General features: G+C 55.4%; 1 protein-coding gene across 1 annotated transcript in view; it reads right to left on the bottom strand.

The window, feature by feature from the left end:
- LOC147091395 (transmembrane protein 222-like) overlaps positions 1 to 22,131 on the bottom strand; it is a 31,813-nt gene extending 9,682 nt beyond the window's left edge. The window contains exons 1-4 of the mRNA XM_085976757.1: positions 21,994 to 22,131; positions 20,655 to 20,739; positions 20,534 to 20,568; positions 11,334 to 11,430 (exon numbers count right to left, since the gene is read on the bottom strand). Coding sequence (XP_085832883.1) covers positions 11,334 to 11,430; positions 20,534 to 20,568; positions 20,655 to 20,739; positions 21,994 to 22,064 — 288 coding nt within the window. The 5' untranslated portion in view covers positions 22,065 to 22,131. The remainder of the gene's footprint in view (positions 1 to 11,333; positions 11,431 to 20,533; positions 20,569 to 20,654; positions 20,740 to 21,993) is intronic.
- Between the last annotated feature and the right edge of the window lie 1,278 nt (positions 22,132 to 23,409).

The raw sequence follows: 23,409 nt of genomic DNA, 5'->3' as shown, positions 1-23,409 counted from the left end.
GACTGGTGGGCAGTGAGTCTCCAGACCCCCCAGTACCAGACTGGTGAGCAGTGAGTCTCCAGACCCCCCAGTACCAGACTGGTGGAAAGTGAGTCTCCAGACCCCCCAGTACCAGACTGGTGAGCAGTGAGTCTCCAGACCCCCCAGTACCAGACTGGTGAGCAGTGAGTCTCCAGACCCCCCAGTACCAGACTGGTGGGCAGTGAGTCTCCAGACCCCCCCAGTACCAGACAGGTGAGCAGTGAGAGTCTCCAGACTCCCCCAGTACCAGACTGGTGGGCAGTGAGTCTCCAGACCCCCCAGTACCAGACTGGTGGGCAGTGAGAGTCTCCAGACCCCCCAGTACCAGACTGGTGGGCAGTGAGTCTCTCCAGACCCCCCAGTACCAGACTGGTGGGCAGTGAGTCTCCAGACCCCCCCAGTACCAGACAGGTGGGCAGTGAGTCTCTCCAGACTCCCCCAGTACCAGACTGGTGGGCAGTGAGTCTCCAGACCCCCCAGTACCAGACTGGTGGGCAGTGAGTCTCCAGACCCCCCAGTACCAGACTGGTGAGCAGTGAGTCTCCAGACCCCCCAGTACCAAACTGGTGAGCAGTGAGAGTCTCCAGACCCCCCCAGTACCAGACTGGTGAGCAGTGAGTCTCCAGACCCCCCAGTACCAGACAGGTGGGCAGTGAGTCTCTCCAGACCCCCCAGTACCGGACTGGTGGGCAGTGAGAGTCTCCAGACCCCCCAGTACCAGACTGGTGGGCAGTGAGTCTCCAGACCCCCCAGTACCAGACTGGTGGGCAGTGAGTGTCTCCAGACCCCCCAGTACCAGACTGGTGGGCAGTGAGTCTCCAGACCCCCCAGTACCAGACTGGTGGGCAGTGAGTCTCCAGACCCCCCAGTACCAGACTGGTGGGCAGTGAGTCTCCAGACCCCCCAGTACCAGACAGGTGGGCAGTGAGTCTCTCCAGACCCCAGTACCAGACTGGTGGGCAGTGAGAGTCTCCAGACCCCCCCAGTACCAGACTGGTGGGCAGTGAGAGTCTCCAGACCCCCCAGTAGCAGACTGGTGGGCAGTGAGAGTCTCCAGACCCCCCAGTACCAGACTGGTGGGCAGTGAGTCTCCAGACCCCCCAGTACCTGACTGGTGAGCAGTGAGTCTCCAGACCCCAGTACCAGACTGGTGAGCAGTGAGTCTCCAGACCCCCCAGTACCAGACTGGTGGGCAGTGAGAGTCTCCAGACCCCCCAGTACCAGACTGGTGGGCAGTGAGTCTCCAGACCCCCCAGTACCAGACTGGTGGGCAGTGAGTCTCCAGACCCCCCAGTACCAGACTGGTGAGCAGTGAGTCTCCAGACCCCCCAGTACCAGACTGGTGGAAAGTGAGTCTCCAGACCCCCCAGTACCAGACTGGTGAGCAGTGAGTCTCCAGACCCCCCAGTACCAGACTGGTGAGCAGTGAGTCTCCAGACCCCCCAGTACCAGACTGGTGGGCAGTGAGTCTCCAGACCCCCCCAGTACCAGACAGGTGAGCAGTGAGAGTCTCCAGACCCCCCCAGTACCAGACTGGTGGGCAGTGAGTCTCCAGACCCCCCAGTACCAGACAGGTGAGCAGTGAGAGTCTCCAGACCCCCCAGTACCAGACTGGTGGGCAGTGAGTCTCCAGACCCCCCAGTACCAGACTGGTGGGCAGTGAGTCTCCAGACCCCCCAGTACCAGACTGGTGGGCAGTGAGAGTCTCCAGACTCCCCCAGTACCAGACTGGTGGGCAGTGAGTCTCCAGACCCCCCAGTACCAGACTGGTGGGCAGTGAGAGTCTCCAGACCCCCCAGTACCAGACTGGTGGGCAGTGAGTCTCTCCAGACCCCCCAGTACCAGACTGGTGGGCAGTGAGTCTCCAGACCCCCCCAGTACCAGACAGGTGGGCAGTGAGTCTCTCCAGACTCCCCCAGTACCAGACTGGTGGGCAGTGAGTCTCCAGACCCCCCAGTACCAGACTGGTGGGCAGTGAGTGTCTCCAGACCCCCCAGTACCAGACTGGTGGGCAGTGAGTCTCCAGACCCCCCAGTACCAGACTGGTGGGCAGTGAGTCTCCAGACCCCCCAGTACCAGACTGGTGGGCAGTGAGTCTCCAGACCCCCCAGTACCAGACAGGTGGGCAGTAGGTCTCTCCAGACCCCAGTACCAGACTGGTGGGCAGTGAGAGTCTCCAGACCCCCCCAGTACCAGACTGGTGGGCAGTGAGAGTCTCCAGACCCCCCAGTAGCAGACTGGTGGGCAGTGAGAGTCTCCAGACCCCCCAGTACCAGACTGGTGGGCAGTGAGTCTCCAGACCCCAGTACCAGACTGGTGAGCAGTGAGTCTCCAGACCCCCCAGTACCAGACTGGTGGGCAGTGAGAGTCTCCAGACCCCCCAGTACCAGACTGGTGGGCAGTGAGTCTCCAGACCCCCCAGTACCAGACTGGTGGGCAGTGAGTCTCCAGACCCCCCAGTACCAGACTGGTGAGCAGTGAGTCTCCAGACCCCCCAGTACCAGACTGGTGGAAAGTGAGTCTCCAGACCCCCCAGTACCAGACTGGTGAGCAGTGAGTCTCCAGACCCCCCAGTACCAGACTGGTGAGCAGTGAGTCTCCAGACCCCCCAGTACCAGACTGGTGGGCAGTGAGTCTCCAGACCCCCCCAGTACCAGACAGGTGAGCAGTGAGAGTCTCCAGACTCCCCCAGTACCAGACTGGTGGGCAGTGAGTCTCCAGACCCCCCAGTACCAGACTGGTGGGCAGTGAGAGTCTCCAGACCCCCCAGTACCAGACTGGTGGGCAGTGAGTCTCTCCAGACCCCCCAGTACCAGACTGGTGGGCAGTGAGTCTCCAGACCCCCCCAGTACCAGACAGGTGGGCAGTGAGTCTCTCCAGACTCCCCCAGTACCAGACTGGTGGGCAGTGAGTCTCCAGACCCCCCAGTACCAGACTGGTGGGCAGTGAGTCTCCAGACCCCCCAGTACCTGACTGGTGGGCAGTGAGAGTCTCCAGACCCCCCAGTACCAGACTGGTGGGCAGTGAGTCTCCAGACCCCCCAGTACCAGAATGGTGGGCAGTGAGTCTCCAGACCCCCCAGTACCAGACTGGTGAGCAGTGAGAGTCTCCAGACTCCCCCAGTACCAGACTGGTGGGCAGTGAGTGTCTCCAGACCCCCCAGTACCAGACTGGTGGGCAGTGAGAGTCTCCAGACCCCCCAGTACCAGACTGGTGGGCAGTGAGTGTCTCCAGACCCCCCAGTACCAGACTGGTGAGCAGTGAGAGTCTCCAGACCCCCCAGTACCAGACTGGTGAGCAGTGAGTCTCCAGACCCCCCAGTACCAGACTGGTGGGCAGTGAGTGTCTCCAGACCCCCCAGTACCAGACTGGTGGGCAGTGAGAGTCTCCAGACCCCCCAGTACCAGACTGGTGGGCAGTGAGTCTCCAGACCCCCCAGTACCAGACTGGTGGGCAGTGAGTCTCCAGACCCCCCAGTACCAGACTGGTGAGCAGTGAGTCTCCAGACCCCCCAGTACCAGACTGGTGGAAAGTGAGTCTCCAGACCCCCCAGTACCAGACTGGTGAGCAGTGAGTCTCCAGACCCCCCAGTACCAGACTGGTGGAAAGTGAGCCTCCAGACCCCCCAGTACCAGACTGGTGAGCAGTGAGTCTCCAGACCCCCCAGTACCAGACTGGTGAGCAGTGAGTCTCCAGACCCCCCAGTACCAGACAGGTGAGCAGTGAGTCTCCAGACCCCCCAGTACCAGACTGGTGGGCAGTGAGTCTCCAGACCCCCCAGTACCAGACAGGTGGGCAGTGAGTCTCTCCAGACCCCAGTACCAGACTGGTGGGCAGTGAGAGTCTCCAGACCCCCCCAGTACCAGACTGGTGGGCAGTGAGAGTCTCCAGACACCCCAGTAGCAGACTGGTGGGCAGTGAGAGTCTCCAGACCCCCCAGTACCAGACTGGTGGGCAGTGAGTCTCCAGACCCCCCAGTACCTGACTGGTGAGCAGTGAGTCTCCAGACCCCAGTACCAGACTGGTGAGCAGTGAGTCTCCAGACCCCCCAGTACCAGACTGGTGGGCAGTGAGAGTCTCCAGACCCCCCAGTACCAGACTGGTGGGCAGTGAGTCTCCAGACCCCCCAGTACCAGACTGGTGGGCAGTGAGTCTCCAGACCCCCCAGTACCAGACTGGTGAGCAGTGAGTCTCCAGACCCCCCAGTACCAGACTGGTGGAAAGTGAGTCTCCAGACCCCCCAGTACCAGACTGGTGAGCAGTGAGTCTCCAGACCCCCCAGTACCAGACTGGTGAGCAGTGAGTCTCCAGACCCCCCAGTACCAGACTGGTGGGCAGTGAGAGTCTCCAGACCCCCCAGTACCTGACTGGTGAGCAGTGAGTCTCCAGACCCCAGTACCAGACTGGTGAACAGTGAGTCTCCAGACCCCCCAGTACCAGACTGGTGGGCAGTGAGAGTCTCCAGACCCCCCAGTACCAGACTGGTGGGCAGTGAGTCTCCAGACCCCCCAGTACCAGACTGGTGGGCAGTGAGTCTCCAGACCCCCCAGTACCAGACTGGTGAGCAGTGAGTCTCCAGACCCCCCAGTACCAGACTGGTGGAAAGTGAGTCTCCAGACCCCCCAGTACCAGACTGGTGAGCAGTGAGTCTCCAGACCCCCCAGTACCAGACTGGTGGGCAGTGAGTCTCCAGACCCCCCAGTACCAGACTGGTGAGCAGTGAGTCTCCAGACCCCCCAGTACCAGACTGGTGGAAAGTGAGTCTCCAGACCCCCCAGTACCAGACTGGTGAGCAGTGAGTCTCCAGACCCCCCAGTACCAGACTGGTGAGCAGTGAGTCTCCAGACCCCCCAGTACCAGACTGGTGGGCAGTGAGAGTCTCCAGACCCCCCAGTACCTGACTGGTGAGCAGTGAGTCTCCAGACCCCAGTACCAGACTGGTGAACAGTGAGTCTCCAGACCCCCCAGTACCAGACTGGTGGGCAGTGAGAGTCTCCAGACCCCCCAGTACCAGACTGGTGGGCAGTGAGTCTCCAGACCCCCCAGTACCAGACTGGTGGGCAGTGAGTCTCCAGACCCCCCAGTACCAGACTGGTGAGCAGTGAGTCTCCAGACCCCCCAGTACCAGACTGGTGGAAAGTGAGTCTCCAGACCCCCCAGTACCAGACTGGTGAGCAGTGAGTCTCCAGACCCCCCAGTACCAGACTGGTGAGCAGTGAGTCTCCAGACCCCCCAGTACCAGACTGGTGGGCAGTGAGTCTCCAGACCCCCCAGTACCAGACTGGTGGGCAGTGAGTCTCCAGACCCCCCCCCCAGTACCAGACTGGTGGGCAGTGAGTCTCCAGACCCCCCAGTACCAGACTGGTGGGCAGTGAGAGTCTCCAGACCCCCCAGTACCAGACTGGTGGGCAGTGAGTCTCTCCAGACCCCCCAGTACCAGACTGGTGGGCAGTGAGTCTCCAGACCCCCCCAGTACCAGACAGGTGGGCAGTGAGTCTCTCCAGACTCCCCCAGTACCAGACTGGTGGGCAGTGAGTCTCCAGACCCCCCAGTACCAGACTGGTGGGCAGTGAGTCTCCAGACCCCCCAGTACCTGACTGGTGGGCAGTGAGAGTCTCCAGACCCCCCAGTACCAGACTGGTGGGCAGTGAGTCTCCAGACCCCCCAGTACCAGACTGGTGGGCAGTGAGTCTCCAGACCCCCCCAGTACCAGACTGGTGAGCAGTGAGTCTCCAGACCCCCCAGTACCAGACTGGTGGGCAGTGAGTCTCCAGACCCCCCAGTACCAGACTGGTGAGCAGTGAGAGTCTCCAGACTCCCCCAGTACCAGACTGGTGGGCAGTGAGTGTCTCCAGACCCCCCAGTACCAGACTGGTGGGCAGTGAGAGTCTCCAGACCCCCCAGTACCAGACTGGTGGGCAGTGAGTGTCTCCAGACCCCCCAGTACCAGACTGGTGAGCAGTGAGAGTCTCCAGACCCCCCAGTACCAGACTGGTGAGCAGTGAGTCTCCAGACCCCCCAGTACCAGACTGGTGGGCAGTGAGTGTCTCCAGACCCCCCAGTACCAGACTGGTGGGCAGTGAGAGTCTCCAGACCCCCCAGTACCAGACTGGTGGGCAGTGAGTCTCCAGACCCCCCAGTACCAGACTGGTGGGCAGTGAGTCTCCAGACCCCCCAGTACCAGACTGGTGAGCAGTGAGTCTCCAGACCCCCCAGTACCAGACTGGTGGAAAGTGAGTCTCCAGACCCCCCAGTACCAGACTGGTGAGCAGTGAGTCTCCAGACCCCCCAGTACCAGACTGGTGGAAAGTGAGTCTCCAGACCCCCCAGTACCAGACTGGTGAGCAGTGAGTCTCCAGACCCCCCAGTACCAGACTGGTGGGCAGTGAGAGTCTCCAGACCCCCCAGTACCAGACTGGTGGGCAGTGAGTCTCTCCAGACCCCCCAGTACCAGACTGGTGGGCAGTGAGTCTCCAGACCCCCCCAGTACCAGACAGGTGGGCAGTGAGTCTCTCCAGACTCCCCCAGTACCAGACTGGTGGGCAGTGAGTCTCCAGACCCCCCAGTACCAGACTGGTGGGCAGTGAGTCTCCAGACCCCCCAGTTCCTGACTGGTGGGCAGTGAGAGTCTCCAGACCCCCCAGTACCAGACTGGTGGGCAGTGAGACTCCAGACCCCCCAGTACCAGAATGGTGGGCAGTGAGTCTCCAGACCCCCCAGTACCAGACTGGTGAGCAGTGAGAGTCTCCAGACTCCCCCAGTACCAGACTGGTGGGCAGTGAGTGTCTCCAGACCCCCCAGTACCAGACTGGTGAGCAGTGAGAGTCTCCAGACCCCCCAGTACCAGACTGGTGAGCAGTGAGTCTCCAGACCCCCCAGTACCAGACTGGTGGGCAGTGAGTGTCTCCAGACCCCCCAGTACCAGACTGGTGGGCAGTGAGAGTCTCCAGACCCCCCAGTACCAGACTGGTGGGCAGTGAGTCTCCAGACCCCCCAGTACCAGACTGGTGGGCAGTGAGTCTCCAGACCCCCCAGTACCAGACTGGTGAGCAGTGAGTCTCCAGACCCCCCAGTACCAGACTGGTGGAAAGTGAGTCTCCAGACCCCCCAGTACCAGACTGGTGAGCAGTGAGTCTCCAGACCCCCCAGTACCAGACTGGTGGAAAGTGAGTCTCCAGACCCCCCAGTACCAGACTGGTGAGCAGTGAGTCTCCAGACCCCCCAGTACCAGACTGGTGAGCAGTGAGTCTCCAGACCCCCCAGTACCAGACAGGTGAGCAGTGAGTCTCCAGACCCCCCCAGTACCAGACTGGTGGGCAGTGAGTCTCCAGACCCCCCAGTACCAGACAGGTGGGCAGTGAGTCTCTCCAGACCCCAGTACCAGACTGGTGGGCAGTGAGAGTCTCCAGACCCCCCCAGTACCAGACTGGTGGGCAGTGAGAGTCTCCAGACACCCCAGTAGCAGACTGGTGGGCAGTGAGAGTCTCCAGACCCCCCCAGTACCAGACTGGTGGGCAGTGAGTCTCCAGACCCCCCAGTACCTGACTGGTGAGCAGTGAGTCTCCAGACCCCAGTACCAGACTGGTGAGCAGTGAGTCTCCAGACCCCCCAGTACCAGACTGGTGGGCAGTGAGAGTCTCCAGACCCCCCAGTACCAGACTGGTGGGCAGTGAGTCTCCAGACCCCCCAGTACCAGACTGGTGGGCAGTGAGTCTCCAGACCCCCCAGTACCAGACTGGTGAGCAGTGAGTCTCCAGACCCCCCAGTACCAGACTGGTGGAAAGTGAGTCTCCAGACCCCCCAGTACCAGACTGGTGAGCAGTGAGTCTCCAGACCCCCCAGTACCAGACTGGTGAGCAGTGAGTCTCCAGACCCCCCAGTACCAGACTGGTGGGCAGTGAGAGTCTCCAGACCCCCCAGTACCTGACTGGTGAGCAGTGAGTCTCCAGACCCCAGTACCAGACTGGTGAACAGTGAGTCTCCAGACCCCCCAGTACCAGACTGGTGGGCAGTGAGAGTCTCCAGACCCCCCAGTACCAGACTGGTGGGCAGTGAGTCTCCAGACCCCCCAGTACCAGACTGGTGGGCAGTGAGTCTCCAGACCCCCCAGTACCAGACTGGTGAGCAGTGAGTCTCCAGACCCCCCAGTACCAGACTGGTGGAAAGTGAGTCTCCAGACCCCCCAGTACCAGACTGGTGAGCAGTGAGTCTCCAGACCCCCCAGTACCAGACTGGTGAGCAGTGAGTCTCCAGACCCCCCCAGTACCAGACTGGTGGGCAGTGAGTCTCCAGACCCCCCAGTACCAGACTGGTGGGCAGTGAGTCTCCAGACACCCCCCCAGTACCAGACTGGTGGGCAGTGAGTCTCCAGACCCCCCAGTACCAGACTGGTGGGCAGTGAGAGTCTCCAGACCCCCCAGTACCAGACTGGTGGGCAGTGAGTCTCTCCAGACCCCCCAGTACCAGACTGGTGGGCAGTGAGTCTCCAGACCCCCCCAGTACCAGACAGGTGGGCAGTGAGTCTCTCCAGACTCCCCCAGTACCAGACTGGTGGGCAGTGAGTCTCCAGACCCCCCAGTACCAGACTGGTGGGCAGTGAGTCTCCAGACCCCCCAGTACCTGACTGGTGGGCAGTGAGAGTCTCCAGACCCCCCAGTACCAGACTGGTGGGCAGTGAGTCTCCAGACCCCCCAGTACCAGACTGGTGGGCAGTGAGTCTCCAGACCCCCCAGTACCAGACTGGTGAGCAGTGAGAGTCTCCAGACTCCCCTAGTACCAGACTGGTGGGCAGTGAGTGTCTCCAGACCCCCCAGTACCAGACTGGTGGGCAGTGAGAGTCTCCAGACCCCCCAGTACCAGACTGGTGGGCAGTGAGTGTCTCCAGACCCCCCAGTACCAGACTGGTGAGCAGTGAGAGTCTCCAGACCCCCCAGTACCAGACTGGTGAGCAGTGAGTCTCCAGACCCCCCAGTACCAGACTGGTGGGCAGTGAGTGTCTCCAGACCCCCCAGTACCAGACTGGTGGGCAGTGAGAGTCTCCAGACCCCCCAGTACCAGACTGGTGGGCAGTGAGTCTCCAGACCCCCCAGTACCAGACTGGTGGGCAGTGAGTCTCCAGACCCCCCAGTACCAGACTGGTGAGCAGTGAGTCTCCAGACCCCCCAGTACCAGACTGGTGGAAAGTGAGTCTCCAGACCCCCCAGTACCAGACTGGTGAGCAGTGAGTCTCCAGACCCCCCAGTACCAGACTGGTGGAAAGTGAGTCTCCAGACCCCCCAGTACCAGACTGGTGAGCAGTGAGTCTCCAGACCCCCCAGTACCAGACTGGTGAGCAGTGAGTCTCCAGACCCCCCAGTACCAGACAGGTGAGCAGTGAGTCTCCAGACCCCCCAGTACCAGACTGGTGGGCAGTGAGTCTCCAGACCCCCCAGTACCAGACAGGTGGGCAGTGAGTCTCTCCAGACCCCAGTACCAGACTGGTGGGCAGTGAGAGTCTCCAGACCCCCCCAGTACCAGACTGGTGGGCAGTGAGAGTCTCCAGACACCCCAGTAGCAGACTGGTGGGCAGTGAGAGTCTCCAGACCCCCCAGTACCAGACTGGTGGGCAGTGAGTCTCCAGAACCCCCAGTACCTGACTGGTGAGCAGTGAGTCTCCAGACCCCCCAGTACCAGACTGGTGGGCAGTGAGAGTCTCCAGACCCCCCAGTACCAGACTGGTGGGCAGTGAGTCTCCAGACCCCCCAGTACCAGACTGGTGGGCAGTGAGTCTCCAGACCCCCCAGTACCAGACTGGTGAGCAGTGAGTCTCCAGACCCCCCAGTACCAGACTGGTGGAAAGTGAGTCTCCAGACCCCCCAGTACCAGACTGGTGAGCAGTGAGTCTCCAGACCCCCCAGTACCAGACTGGTGAGCAGTGAGTCTCCAGACCCCCCAGTACCAGACTGGTGGGCAGTGAGAGTCTCCAGACCCCCCAGTACCTGACTGGTGAGCAGTGAGTCTCCAGACCCCAGTACCAGACTGGTGAGCAGTGAGTCTCCAGACCCCCCAGTACCAGACTGGTGGGCAGTGAGAGTCTCCAGACCCCCCAGTACCAGACTGGTGGGCAGTGAGTCTCCAGACCCCCCAGTACCAGACTGGTGGGCAGTGAGTCTCCAGACCCCCCAGTACCAGACTGGTGAGCAGTGAGTCTCCAGACCCCCCAGTACCAGACTGGTGGAAAGTGAGTCTCCAGACCCCCCAGTACCAGACTGGTGAGCAGTGAGTCTCCAGACCCCCCAGTACCAGACTGGTGAGCAGTGAGTCTCCAGACCCCCCAGTACCAGACTGGTGGGCAGTGAGTCTCCAGACCCCCCAGTACCAGACTGGTGGGCAGTGAGTCTCCAGACCCCCCCCCCAGTACCAGACTGGTGGGCAGTGAGTCTCCAGACCCCCCAGTACCAGACTGGTGGGCAGTGAGTCTCCAGACCCCCCAGTACCAGACTGGTGGGCAGCGAGAGTCTCCAGACCCCCCCCAGTACCAGACTGGTGGGCAGTGAGTCTCCAGACCCCCCAGTACCAGACAGGTGGGCAGTGAGAGTCTCCAGACCCCCCAGTACCAGACTGGTGGGCAGCGAGAGTCTCCAGACCCCCCAGTACCAGACTGGTGGGCAGTGAGAGTCTCCAGACCCCCCAGTACCAGACAGGTGAGCAGTGAGTCTCCAGACCCCCCAGTACCAGACTGGTGAGCAGTGAGTCTCCAGACCCCCCAGTACCTGACTGGTGGGCAGTGAGAGTCTCCAGACCCCCCAGTACCTGACTGGTGAGCAGTGAGTCTCCAGACCCCCCAGTACCAGACTGGTGGGCAGTGAGTCTCCAGACCCCCCAGTACCAGACTGGTGGGCAGTGAGTCTCCAGACCCCCCAGTACCAGACTGGTGGGCAGTGAGTCTCCAGACCCCCCAGTACCAGACTGGTGGGCAGTGAGTCTCCAGACCCCCCAGTACCAGACAGGTGAGCAGTGAGAGTCTCCAGACCCCCCAGTACCAGACTGGTGGGCAGTGAGAGTCTCCAGACCCCCCAGTACCAGACTGGTGGGCAGTGAGAGTCTCCAGACCCCCCCAGTACCAGACAGGTGAGCAGTGAGTGTCTGCAGACCCCCCAGTACCAGACTGGTGGGCAGTGAGAGTCTCCAGACCCCCCAGTACCAGACTGGTGGGCAGTGAGTCTCCAGACCCCCCAGTATCAGACTGCGCACGTTCGGTGTTCGAGAGATCAGACGCAGGCCCCTGACTGACACTAGCTCTGGCCTTTCGCACGGAGCACAGCTCACATTACCATTCGATGTTTATATTCCTCCGATGCTTCTGAGACGCTGGTGTCCCAAGGGTTGGGCGCCATCCTGTAAACCTTGGTTGGGTCCAGTTGCCAGTACCTGAAATGACAGATTCCTAAAGTCACTGCTCTTCTCAGAAATATTTCAGACCGTCAATCCACCGAACTTGCAGTACTGTGCACCTGGGTTACACTGCACTTTGGAGCACTGTGCACAGTTCTGGTCTCCATATACCACAGTTAGATCACACTTTGTGTACTGTGAACAGTTCTGGTCTCCATGTATCCTGGTTTGACTTCACTTGGTGAACTGCGCACAGTTCTAGTCTCCATATATCCTGGTTTGATTGCACTTGGTGTACTGCGCACAGTTCAGGTCTCCATATATCCTGGTTTGACCACACTTGGTGTACTGCGCACAGTTCTAGTCTCCATATATCCTGGTTTGATTGCACTTGGTGTACTGCGCACAGTTCAGGTCTCCATATACCCTGGTTAGACTACACGTGGTGTACTGTGCACAGTTCTAGTCTCCATATACCCTGGTTAGACGACACGTGGTGTACTGTGCACATATATAGTCTACATATGTCCTGGTTTGACTACACTTGGTGTACAGCGCACAGATCTGGTCTCCATATACAGCATCCTGGTTTGACTTCACTTTGTGTAATGTGCACAGTTCTAGTCTCCATATACCCTGGTTTGACTCCACTTGGTCTGCTGTGCACAGTTCTAGTCTCCATATATCCTGGTTAGACTACACTTGGCCTACTGCGTACAGTTCAGGTCTCCATATATCCCTGTTTGACTACACTTGGTGTACTGCGCACAGTTCTAGGTGCACAGTTCTAGTCTCCATACAGTATCCTGCTATGACTACACTTGGTGTTACTGTGCACAGATGTAGTCTCCATATATCCTGGTTTGACCACATTTGGTGTACTGTGCACAGTTCTCGTCTCCATATATCCTGGTTTGACCACGGTGTACTGTGCACAGATGTAGTCTCCATATATCCTGGTTTGACCACATCTGGTGTAATGTGCACAGCTCTAGTCTGCATATACCCTGGTTTGACTCCACTTGGCGTACTGTGCACAGTTCTCGTCTCCATATATCCTGGTTTAACTACACTTGGCGTACTGCGCAGAGTTCTAGTCTCCATATATCCTGGTTTGATGACTGCACTTGGTGTACTGCGCACAGTTCTAGTCTCCATATACAGTATCCTGGTTTGACTTCACTTGGTGTACTGCGCACAGTTTGTGTACTGCGCACAGTTCTCGTCTCCATATATCCTGGTTTGACTACACTTGCTGTACTGTGCACAGTTCTAGTCTCCATATATCCTGGTTTGACCACACTTGGTGTACTGTGCACAGTTCTGGTCTCCATATACAGTATCCTGGTTTGACTTCACGGTGTACTGTGCAAAGTTCTGGTCCCCAAATACCCTGGTTTGACTTCACTTGGTGTATTGTGCACAGTTCCAGTCTCCGTATATCCTGCTTTGACTACACTTGGTGCACTGCGCAGTTCGTGTACTGCGCACAGTTCTAGTCTCCCTATACCCGGGTTTCACTTCACTTGGTGTACAGTGCACAATTCTGGTCTCCATATACAGTATTCTGGTTTGACTTCACTTGGTCTGCTGTGCACAGTTCTGGTCTCCATATATCCTGGTTTGACCACATCTGGTGTAATGTGCACAGTTCTAGTCTCCATATGCCCTGGTTTGAGTACACTTGGTGTACTGCGCACAGTTCTAGTCTCCATATACCCTGGTTCGACTACACTTCTTGTACTGCGCAGTTGTAGTCTCCATATATCCTGGTTTGACCACACTTGGTGTACTGTGCACAGTTCTAGTCTCCATATACAGTATCCTGGTTTGACTTCACAGTGTACTGTGCAAAGTTCTGGCCCCCATATACCCTGGTTTGACTTCACTTGGTGTATTGTGCACAGTTCTAGTCTCCGTATATCCTGGTTTGACTACACTTGGTGTACTGCGCACAGTTCTGGTCCCCATATACCCTGGTTTGACGACACTTGTACTGCGCACAGTTATAGTCTCCAGATATCCTGGTTTGACTTCACGGTGTACTGTGCACAGTTCTGGTCTCCATATATCCTGGTTTGACCACATCTGGTGTACTGTGCACAGTTCTAGTCTCCATATACCCTGGTTTGACCACATCTGGTGGAATGTGCACAGTTCCAGCCTCCATATACCCTGGTTAGACTTCACTTGGTCTGCTGTGCACAGTTCTGGTCTCCATATATCCTGGCGTGACCACATCTGGTGTACTGTGCACAGTTCTAGTCTGCAGATACCCTGGTTTGACTCCACTTGGTGTACTGCGCACAGTTCTGGTCTCCATATATCCTGGTTTGACCACACTTGGGTCTACTGTGCACAGTTCAGGTCTCCATATATCCTGGTTTGACTTCACGGAAATCACGGAAACCCCACAGTGCAGATAGAGGCCATTTCGGCCCATCGAGCCTGCACCGACACATGTCCCACCCGATCCCCGTAACCCCTACACCAACACATATCCCACCCTATCCCCGTAACCCCACGTATTTAATCCCCCTAACACTAAGGGTCAATTTATCATAGCCAATCAACCTAACCCGCACATCTTTGGACTGTGGGAGGAAACCGGAGCACCCGGAGAAAACCCACGCAAACACGGGGAGAATGTGCAAACTCCACACAGACCGTCACCCGAGGCCGGATTCGAACCCGGGTCCCTGGTGCTGTGAGGCAACAGTGCTAACCACTATGCCACCGTGCTGCCCTTGGACTACTGTGAACAGTTCAGATCTCCATATACAGGAAACTTTGATTTATCCGGAGGTTATATGTCCGGAATACTCGATCTAACGGCAAAAATCAGGAGCCGTTTTCTATAAGTTTTTTTAGTTCTCGTTGCTTTTCTTTCCCCAGTCACGCACTGCAAGGTCTGTAGCTATAGCAACAGCTTCAGCTAGAGGCGCTTGCAGCTGCAGCCGACTGTTTAGAAGCTGTTGTTGTCAGATACGGAGATGAAAACCTCCGTATGCTTCAACATTAACTTTGTACGTCTGACAGTTTTGATAGATCGGCAACAGCTCGGTCCCGTCGGTGCCGGATATCACAAAGTTTCCTGTATCCTGGTTTGACCACATATGGTGTAATGTGCACAGTTCTAGTCTCCATATACCCTGGTTTGACCGCACTTGAGGTACTGTTCACAGTTCTAGTCTCCATATACCCTGGTTTGACCGCACTTGGGGTACTGTTCACAGTTCTAGTCTCCATATATCCTGGTTTGACTACACTTGGCCCACTGCGCACAGTTCTAGTCTCCATATACCCTGGTTCGACTACACTTCTTGTACTGCGCAGTTCTAGTCTCCATATATCCTTGTTTGACCACACGGTGTACTGTGCACAGTTCTGGTCTCCATATACAGTATCCTGGTTTGACTTCACGGTGTACTGTGCAAAGTTCTGGTCTCCATATACCCTGGTTTGACTACACTTGGCCTACTGCGCATAGTTCAGGTCTCCATATATCCCTGTTTGACTACACTTGGTGTACTGTGCACAGTTCTAGTCTCCATATATCCTGGTTTGACCACACGGTGTACTGTGCACAGTTCTGGTCTCCATATACAGTATCCTGGTTGGACTACACTTGGTGTACTTGCCACAGTGCTAGTCTGCATATACCCTGGTTTGACTCCACTTGGTGTACTGTGCACAGTTCTCGTCACCATATACCCTGGTTTGACTTCACTTGGTGTACTGTGCACGATTCTATCGTCCATATACCCTGTTTTGACTAAACTTGGTGTATTGTGCACAGTTCTGGTCTCCATATATCCTGGTTTAACCACATTTGGTGTATTGTGCACAGTTCTGGTCTCCATATACAGTATCCTGGTTGGACTACACTTGGTGTAATGTGCACAGTTCTAGTCTGCATATACCCTGGTTTGACTCCATTTGGTGTACTGTGCACAGTTCTAGTCTCCATATATCCTGGTTTGACCACGGTGTACTGTGCACAGATGTAGTCTCCATATATCCTGGTTTGACCACCTCTGGTGTAATGTGCACAGCTCGAGTCTGCATATACCCTGGTTTGACTCCACTTGGCGTACTGTGCACAGTTCTCGTCTCCATATATCCTGGTTTAACTACACTTGGCTTACTGCGCAGAGTTCTAGTCTCCATATATCCTGGTTTAATGACTACACTTGGTGTACTGCGCACAGTTCTAGTCTCCATATACAGTATCCTGGTTTGACTTCACTTGGTGTACTGCGCACAGTTCTCGTCTCCATATATCCTGGTTTGACTACACTTGCTGTACTGTGCACAGTTCTAGTCTCCATATATCCTGGTTTAACTACACTTGGCGTACTGCGCAGAGTTCTAGTCTCCATATATCCTGGTTTGATGACTACACTTGGTGTACTGCGCACAGTTCTAGTCTCCGTATATCCTGGTTTGTCTACACTTGATGTACTGCGCAGTTCGTGTACTGTGCACAGTTCTAGTCTCCGTATATCCTGGTTTGACCACACTTGGTGTACTGTGCACTGTTCTAGTCTCCATATACAGTATCCTGGTTTGACTACACTTGGTGTACTGCGCACAGTTCTAGTCCCCATATACCCTGGTTTGACGACACTTGTACTGTGCACAGTTCTAGTCTCCATATACCCTGGTTAGACTTCACTTGGTCTGCTGTGCACAGTTCTGGTCTCCATATATCCTGGTTTGACTTCACTTGGCTTACTGCGCACTGTTCTAGTCTCCATATATCCTGGTTTGACTACACTTGGTGTACAGTGCACAGTTCTAGTCTCCATATACCCTGGTTTGACTACACTTGGTGTACTGTGCACAGTTCTGGTCTCCATATATCCTGGTTTGACCACACTTGGTGTACTGCGCACAGTTCTAGTCTCCATATACGCTGGTTTGACCACACTTGGTCTACTGTGCACAGTTCTGGTCTCCATATATCCTGGTTTGACCACACTTGGGTCTACTGTGCACAGTTCAGGTCTCCATGTACAGGATACTTTGGTTTATCCGGAGGTTGTATGTCCGGAATACTCGATCTAACGGCAAAAATCAGGAGCCGTTTTCTATAAGTTTTTTTAGTTCTCGTTGCTTTTTTTCCCCCCAGTCAGGCACTGCAAGGTCTGTAGCTATAGCAACAGCTTCAGCTAGAGACGCTTGCAGCTGCAGCCGACTGTTTAGAAGCTGTTGCTAAGCAACAGTCTTTGTTGTCAGATATGGAGATGAAAACCTCCGTATGCTTCAACATTAACTTTGTATGTCCGGCAGTTTTGATAGATCGGCAACAGCTCGGTCCCGTCGGTGACGGATATCACAAAGTTTCCTGTATCCTGGTTTGACCACATATGGTGTAATGTGCACAGTTCTAGTCTCCATGTACCCTGGTTTGACCGCACTTGGGGTACTGCGCACAGTTCTAGTCTCCATATATCCTGGTTTGACTTCACTTGGTGTACTGTTCACAGTTCTAATCTCCATATATCCTGGTTTGACCACATATGGTGTACTGTGCACAGTTGTAGTCTCCATATATCCTGGTTTGATGACTTCACTTGGTGTACTGCGCACAGTTCCAGTCTCCATATATCCAGGTTTGACTACACCTGGTCTGCTGTGCACAGTTCAGGTCTCCATATATCCTGGTTTGAGTACACTTGGTGTACTGTGCACAGTTCTAGTCTCCATATACCCTGGTTCGACTACACTTCTTGTACTACGCAGTTCTAGTCTCCATATATCCTTGTTTGACCACACTTGGTGTACTGTGCACAGTTCTGGGCTCCATACACAGTATCCTGGTTTGACTTCACGGTGTACTGTGCAAAGTTCTGGTCTCCATCTACCCTGGTTTGACTACATTTGGCCTACTGCGCAGAGTTCAGGTCTCCATATATCCCTGTTTGACTACACTTGGTGTACTGTGCACAGTTCTAGTCTCCATATATCCTGGATTGACCACACGGTGTACTGTGCACAGTTCTGGTCTCCAAATACAGTATCCTGGTTGGACTACACGGTGTACTTGCCACAGTTCTAGTCTGCATATACCCTGGTTTGACTCCACTTGGTGTACTGTGCACAGTTCTCGTCTCCATATATCCTGGTTTGACTACACTTGGTGTACTGTGCACAGTTCTGGTCTCCATATATCCTTGGTTGACTTCACTTGGTGTACTGTTCACAGTTCTAGTCTCCATATATCCTTCTTTGACTACACTTGGTGTACTGCGCACAGTTATAGTCTCCATATATCCTGGTTTGACTACACTTGGTGTTGCTCACAGTTCAAGTCTGCATATACCCTGGTATGACTTCACTTGGCCCACTGCACAGTGTTTAGGTCTCCATATATCCTGGTTTGAGTACACTTGGTGTACTGTGCACAGTTCTAGTCTCCATATACCCTGGTTCGACTACACTTCTTGTACTGCGACGTTCTAGTCTGCATATACCCTGGTTTGACTTCACTTGGTGTACTGTGCACAGTTCTGGTCTCCATATACCCTGGTTTGTCTTCACTTGGCCTACTGTGCACAGTTCTGGTCTCCATATACCCTGGTTTGTCTTCACTTGGTCTACTGTGCACAGTTCAGGTCTCCATGTACAGGATACTTTGGTTTATCCGGAGGTTATATGTCTGGAATGCTCGATCTAACGGCAAAAATCAGGAGCCGTTTTCTATAAGTTTTTTTTAGTTCTCGTTGCTTTTTGTTCCCCCAGTCACGCACTGCAAGGTCTGTAGCTATAGCAACAGCTTCAGCTAGAGACGCTTGCAGCTGCAGCCGACTGTTTAGAAGCTGTTGCTAAGCAACAGTGTTTGTTGTCAGATACGGAGATGAAAACCTCCGCATGCTTCAACATTAACTTTGTATGTCTGGCAGTTTTGATAGATCGGCAACAGCTCGGTCCCGTCGGTGCCGGATATCACAAAGTTTCCTGTATCCTGGTTTGACCACATATGGTGTAATGTGCACAGTTCTAGTCTCCATGTACCCTGGTTTGACTACATTTGGTGTACTGCGTACAGTTCTAGTCTGCATATACCCTGGTTTGACTCCACTTGGCGTACTGTGCACAGTTCTAGTCTCCATATATCCTGGTTGGACTACACTTGGTGTACTGCGCACAGTTCTAGTTTCCATATATCCTGGTTTGACGACACGGTGTACTGTGCACAGTTCTAGTCTGCATATATCCTGGTTAGACCACACTTGTTGTACTGTGCACAGTTCCAGTCTCCATATATCCTGGTTAGACTACACTTGGCCTACTGCGCACAGTTCAGGTCTCCATATATCCCTGTTGGACTACACTTGGTGTACTGCGCACAGTTCTAGGTGCACAGTTCTAGTCGCCATACACAGTATCCTGCGATGAGTACACTTGGTGTACTGTGCACAGTTCTAGTCTCCATATACCCTGGTTTGACTACACTTGGTGTACTGTGCACGGTTTCTAGTCTCCATATATCCTGGTTTGACCACATATGGTGTAATGTGCACAGTTCTAGTCTCCATGTACCCTGGTTTGACTACATTTGGTGTACTGCGCACAGTTCTAGTCTGCATATACCCTGGTTTGACTCCACTTGGCGTACTGTGCACAGTTCTAGTCTCCATATATCCTGGTTTGACCACACTTGTACTGCGCACAGTTCCAGTCTCCATATATCCTGGTTAGACCACACTTGTTGTACTGTGCAGTTCTGGTCTCATATATCCTGGTTAGACCACACTTGGCCTACTGCGCACAGTTCTAGTCTCATACACAGTATCCTGCGATGAGTACACTTGGTGTACTGTGCACAGTTCTAGTCTCCATATATCCTGGTTTGACTACACTTGGTGTACTGTGCACGGTTTCTAGTCTCCATATACCCTGTTTGACTACACTTGGTGTACTGCGCACTGTTCTGGTCTCCATATATCCTGGTTTGAGTACACTTGGTCTACTGTGCACAGTTCTAGTCTCCATATATCCTGGTTTGAGTACACTTGGTGTACTGTGCACAGTTCTAGTCTCCATATATCCTGGTTTGAGTACACTTGGTGTACTGTGCACAGTTCTAGTCTCCCATATATCCTGGTTTGACTTCACTTGGTCTACTGTGCACAGTTCTGGGCTCCATGTACAGTATCCTGGTTTGGACTTCACTTGGTGTACTGCGCACAGTTCTAGTCTCCATATATCCTGGTTTGACTTCACAGTGTACTGTGCAAAGTTCTGGTCTCCATATATCCTGGTTTGAGTGCACTTGGTGTACTGCGCAGTTCATGTAGTGTGCACAGTTCTAGTCTCCCTATACCCTGGTTTGACGACACTTGTACTGCGCACAGTTCTAGTCTCCATATATCCAGGTTTAACTACACTTGGTGTACTTTGCACAGTGGTCTCCATATCTCCTAGTTTGACTTTCACTTGGTGTACTGTTCTCAGTTCTAGTCTCCATATACCCTGGTTAGACTACACTTGGTGTACTGTGCACAGTTCTGGTCTCCATATATCCTGGTTTGACCACATCTGGTGTAATGTGCACTGTTCTAGTCTCCATATATCCTGGTTTGACCACATCTGGTGTAATGTGCACTGTTCTAGTCTCCATATCTCCTAGTTTGACTTCACTTGGTGTACTGTGCACAGTTCTGGTCCCCATATACCCTGGTTGGAACTTCACTTGGTGTACTGTGCACAGTTCTGGTCTCCATATACAGTATCCTGGTTTGACTACACTTGGGGTACTGCGCACAGTTCTAATCTCCGTATATCCTGGTTTGACTCCACTTGGTGTACTGTGCACAGTTCTAGTGTCCATATACCCTGGTTTGACTACACGGTGTACTGCGCACAGTTCGTGTACTGTGCTCAGTTCTAGTCTCCATATACCGTGGTTTGACTACACTTGGTGTACCACAGTACACAGAGCAGGAGGCGCCCAGGATGTAACCACAGCCTGTGCCGAGTGAGCTGGTCTCACAGTGTGTTACTGAGCCGCACACACAGAACAGGGAAGGCCCAGGCTCCATCCCCGGCCCTGTGCTGCTGTGCTGAGTTAGCTGCGCTCCCACCGCCGCCCCCAGCCCCGGTCAGACACACACGCAGTCCCGGGATACACTCACTTGGTCGGCTTCCCAAGGCCATGTTGTCCTCCTGCAGTGAGAGAATTGCAACAGTCAGTCTGATCTCAAACCCTGACCTCAAACCTGCTAAAATCTTTGCTCCATCGCATCACCTACCGACACATAGTACGGTCCAGCAAAGTCCCGGATGATCCCAGACAAGGTGCAGATTCCCATGTGCCCAACGAGCGGGAAAAGCCAGCTGCAGATTAAAAGGGAGCAGAGTTCAGCGAATCTGACAATCCAGACCCTGATGTCTGTCCCCTCTATCTGCCGGTCTGCTCTCCCTCTCTCCGTCTGTCTTTCTCACACTCCCCCGCCTCTCTGCATCTCTCCGCCCTCCCCCTCCATTCCCCGTCGCCCTTTCCCCCCTCCCCTCCCCCGCCTGCTCAGAATCATAGAATGGTACACCACAGGAGGCGGCCATTCGGCCCCTCATGTCTCTGCTGTCTTTGGTAGAGCTATCCAATTAGTTCCACTCACCTGCTCTTTCCCCCTAGCCGTGTCATTTTTTTCCCCTTCAAGTATTTATTCAATTCCCTTTAGAAAGTTACTATTGAACCCTGCTTCCACCGCCCTTTCAGGCAGTGCATTCCAGATCACAACAACTCGCTGTGTAAATAATGTTTTCCTCATCTCCCCTCTGGTTCTTTCGCCAATCACCTTAAATCGGTGTCCCTCTGGTTACCGACCCTCCTGCCACTGGAAACAGTTTTCTTCATATTTACTGTATCAAAACCCTTCATGATTTAGAACACCTCTATCAAATCTCCTCTGCTCCAAGGAGAACAAGCCCAGCTTCTCCACATAACTGCAGTCCCCTCATCCCTGGTAAATCTCCTCTACACCCTCTCCAAGGCCTTGACATCCTTCCTGAAGTGCGGTGCCCAGAATTGCACACAATACTCCAGCTGAGGCCTATCCAGAGATTTATAAAGGTTTAGCATAACTTCCTTCCTTCTATACTCTATTCCTCAATTTTTAAATGTGATGAGGGTTTCTGCTCTACCAACCTTTCAGGCAGCGAGTTCCAGACCCCCACCACCATCAGTGAAAAGATTTCTCCTCAAATCCCCTCTAAACCACCGACCAGTTACTTTAAATCTGTGCCCCCTGGTTATTGACCCCTCTGTTCAGGGAAATAGGTCCTTCCTATCCACTCTATCTAGGCCCCTCATTATTTTATAACCCTCAAATAAATGTCCCCTCAGTCTCCTCTGTTCCAAAGTAAACAACCCCAGCCTATCCAATCGTTCCTCACAGCTAAAACCCAGATCCTGGCGTTGGCCCCAGGAGGCCTTGACTTGCTCCCCGGGCTCCTGAACTTCAGTCAGTCGGCTCTCAGCCCTCTGTCCGCCGGTGGCAGTAGTTCCCACACCGGCCCCAACAGCAGGGGCTGCAGCCGCGCAGTGATGTGATGTGCTTTCCCCTCCAGCCCCGGGCCCTGTCAACTCACGACAGCACGGGGATAGGGGCCCACACCACACTGTGGGGAAAACGCTGTCGCTCCGGATCCATCCGCTTCATCCTCCTCTTCCGCCCACAGAATACCTTACTTCCGCCCACCGATTACCTTACTTCCGCCCACAGAATACCTTACTTCCGTCCACAGAATACCTTACTTCCGCCCCCCAAAACCAATGGGAATCAGGGGCACTTCTGCCCGCTAACTAAACGTCATGGCGGTGTTGACGTGCGAGCGTCACATCCGCTAGGCGTACCCGCCCTCTGCGCGTCACCGCGTCTGAGGTTGGTGAGCGGAAAGTGGTGACGCTCGCCCTCAGCAGGCAGGGAGAGGTGGTTCGGAGCGGCAGCGTGCGCTGTGAGGCAGAGACCGACAACATGGGCCGCAAACTACAGCCCGGCGGCAACACCAGGCAGGCCAGCGGGCCCGGCAGGAAGGCCCGCAAACAGCGCGGGGCCGAGACCGAGATCCCCGGGGCACCTGTTGCAGGAGGAGGGGGGTGAGTGACACACAGAGAGAGAGACAGGGGCAGGGGAGGAGAGAGAGATGGGCAGGGGAGGAGCGAGAGGGGGCAGGGGAGAAGAGAGAGGGTGGCAGAGGAGGAGAGAGGGGGGGCAGAGGAGAAGAGAGAGGGGGCAGAGGAGGAGAGAGAGGGGGCAGAGGAGGAGAGAGAGGGGGCAGAGGAGGAGAGAGAGGGGTCAGGGGAGGAGAGAGGGGGGTCAGGGGAGGAGAGAGGGGGGGCAGAGGAGAAGAGAGAGGGGGGGCAAGAGGAGGAGCGAGAGGGGGCAGGGGAGAAGAGGAGAGAGGGTGGCAGAGGAGGAGAGAGGGGGGGCAGAGGAGAAGAGAGAGGGGGCAGAGGAGGAGAGAGAGGGGGGCAGAGGAGAAGAGAGAGGGGGCAGAGGAGGAGAGAGAGGGGGCAGAGGAGGGAGAGAGAGGGGTCAGGGGAGGAGAGAGGGGGTCAGGGGAGGAGAGAGGGGGGGCAGGAGGAGAAGAGAGAGGGGGGCAAGAGGAGGAGAGAGAGGGGTCAGGGGAGGAGAGAGGGGGGTCAGGGGAGGAGAGAGAGGGGGGGCAGAGGAGAAGAGAGAGGGGGGCAAGAGGAGGAGAGAGAGGGGGCAGAGGAGGAGAGAGGGGGGCAGAGGAGAAGAGAGGGGGGCAGAGGAGGAAGAGAGAGGGGGGCAGAGGAGAAGGAGAGAGAGGGGGGCAGAGGAGGAGAGAGAGGGGGGCAGAGGAGGAGAGAGAGGGGGGCAGAGGAGGAGAGAGAGGGGGGCAGAGGAGGAGAGAGAGGGGGGCAGAGGAGGAGAGAGAGGGGGGCAGAGGAGGAGAGAGAGGGGGGCAGAGGAGGAGAGAGAGGGGGCAGTCGGAGGAGAGAGGGGGCAGAGGAGGAGAGAGAGGGGGGCAGGGAGGAGG

This window comes from Somniosus microcephalus, unplaced genomic scaffold (genome assembly GCF_052327205.1).
Source record: "Somniosus microcephalus isolate GS21.2 unplaced genomic scaffold, FLI_Smic_1.0 unresolved_chr3, whole genome shotgun sequence".
Taxonomy (NCBI): Eukaryota; Metazoa; Chordata; class Chondrichthyes; order Squaliformes; family Somniosidae; genus Somniosus; species Somniosus microcephalus.
This window is presented reverse-complemented; position numbering and strand designations above follow the sequence as displayed.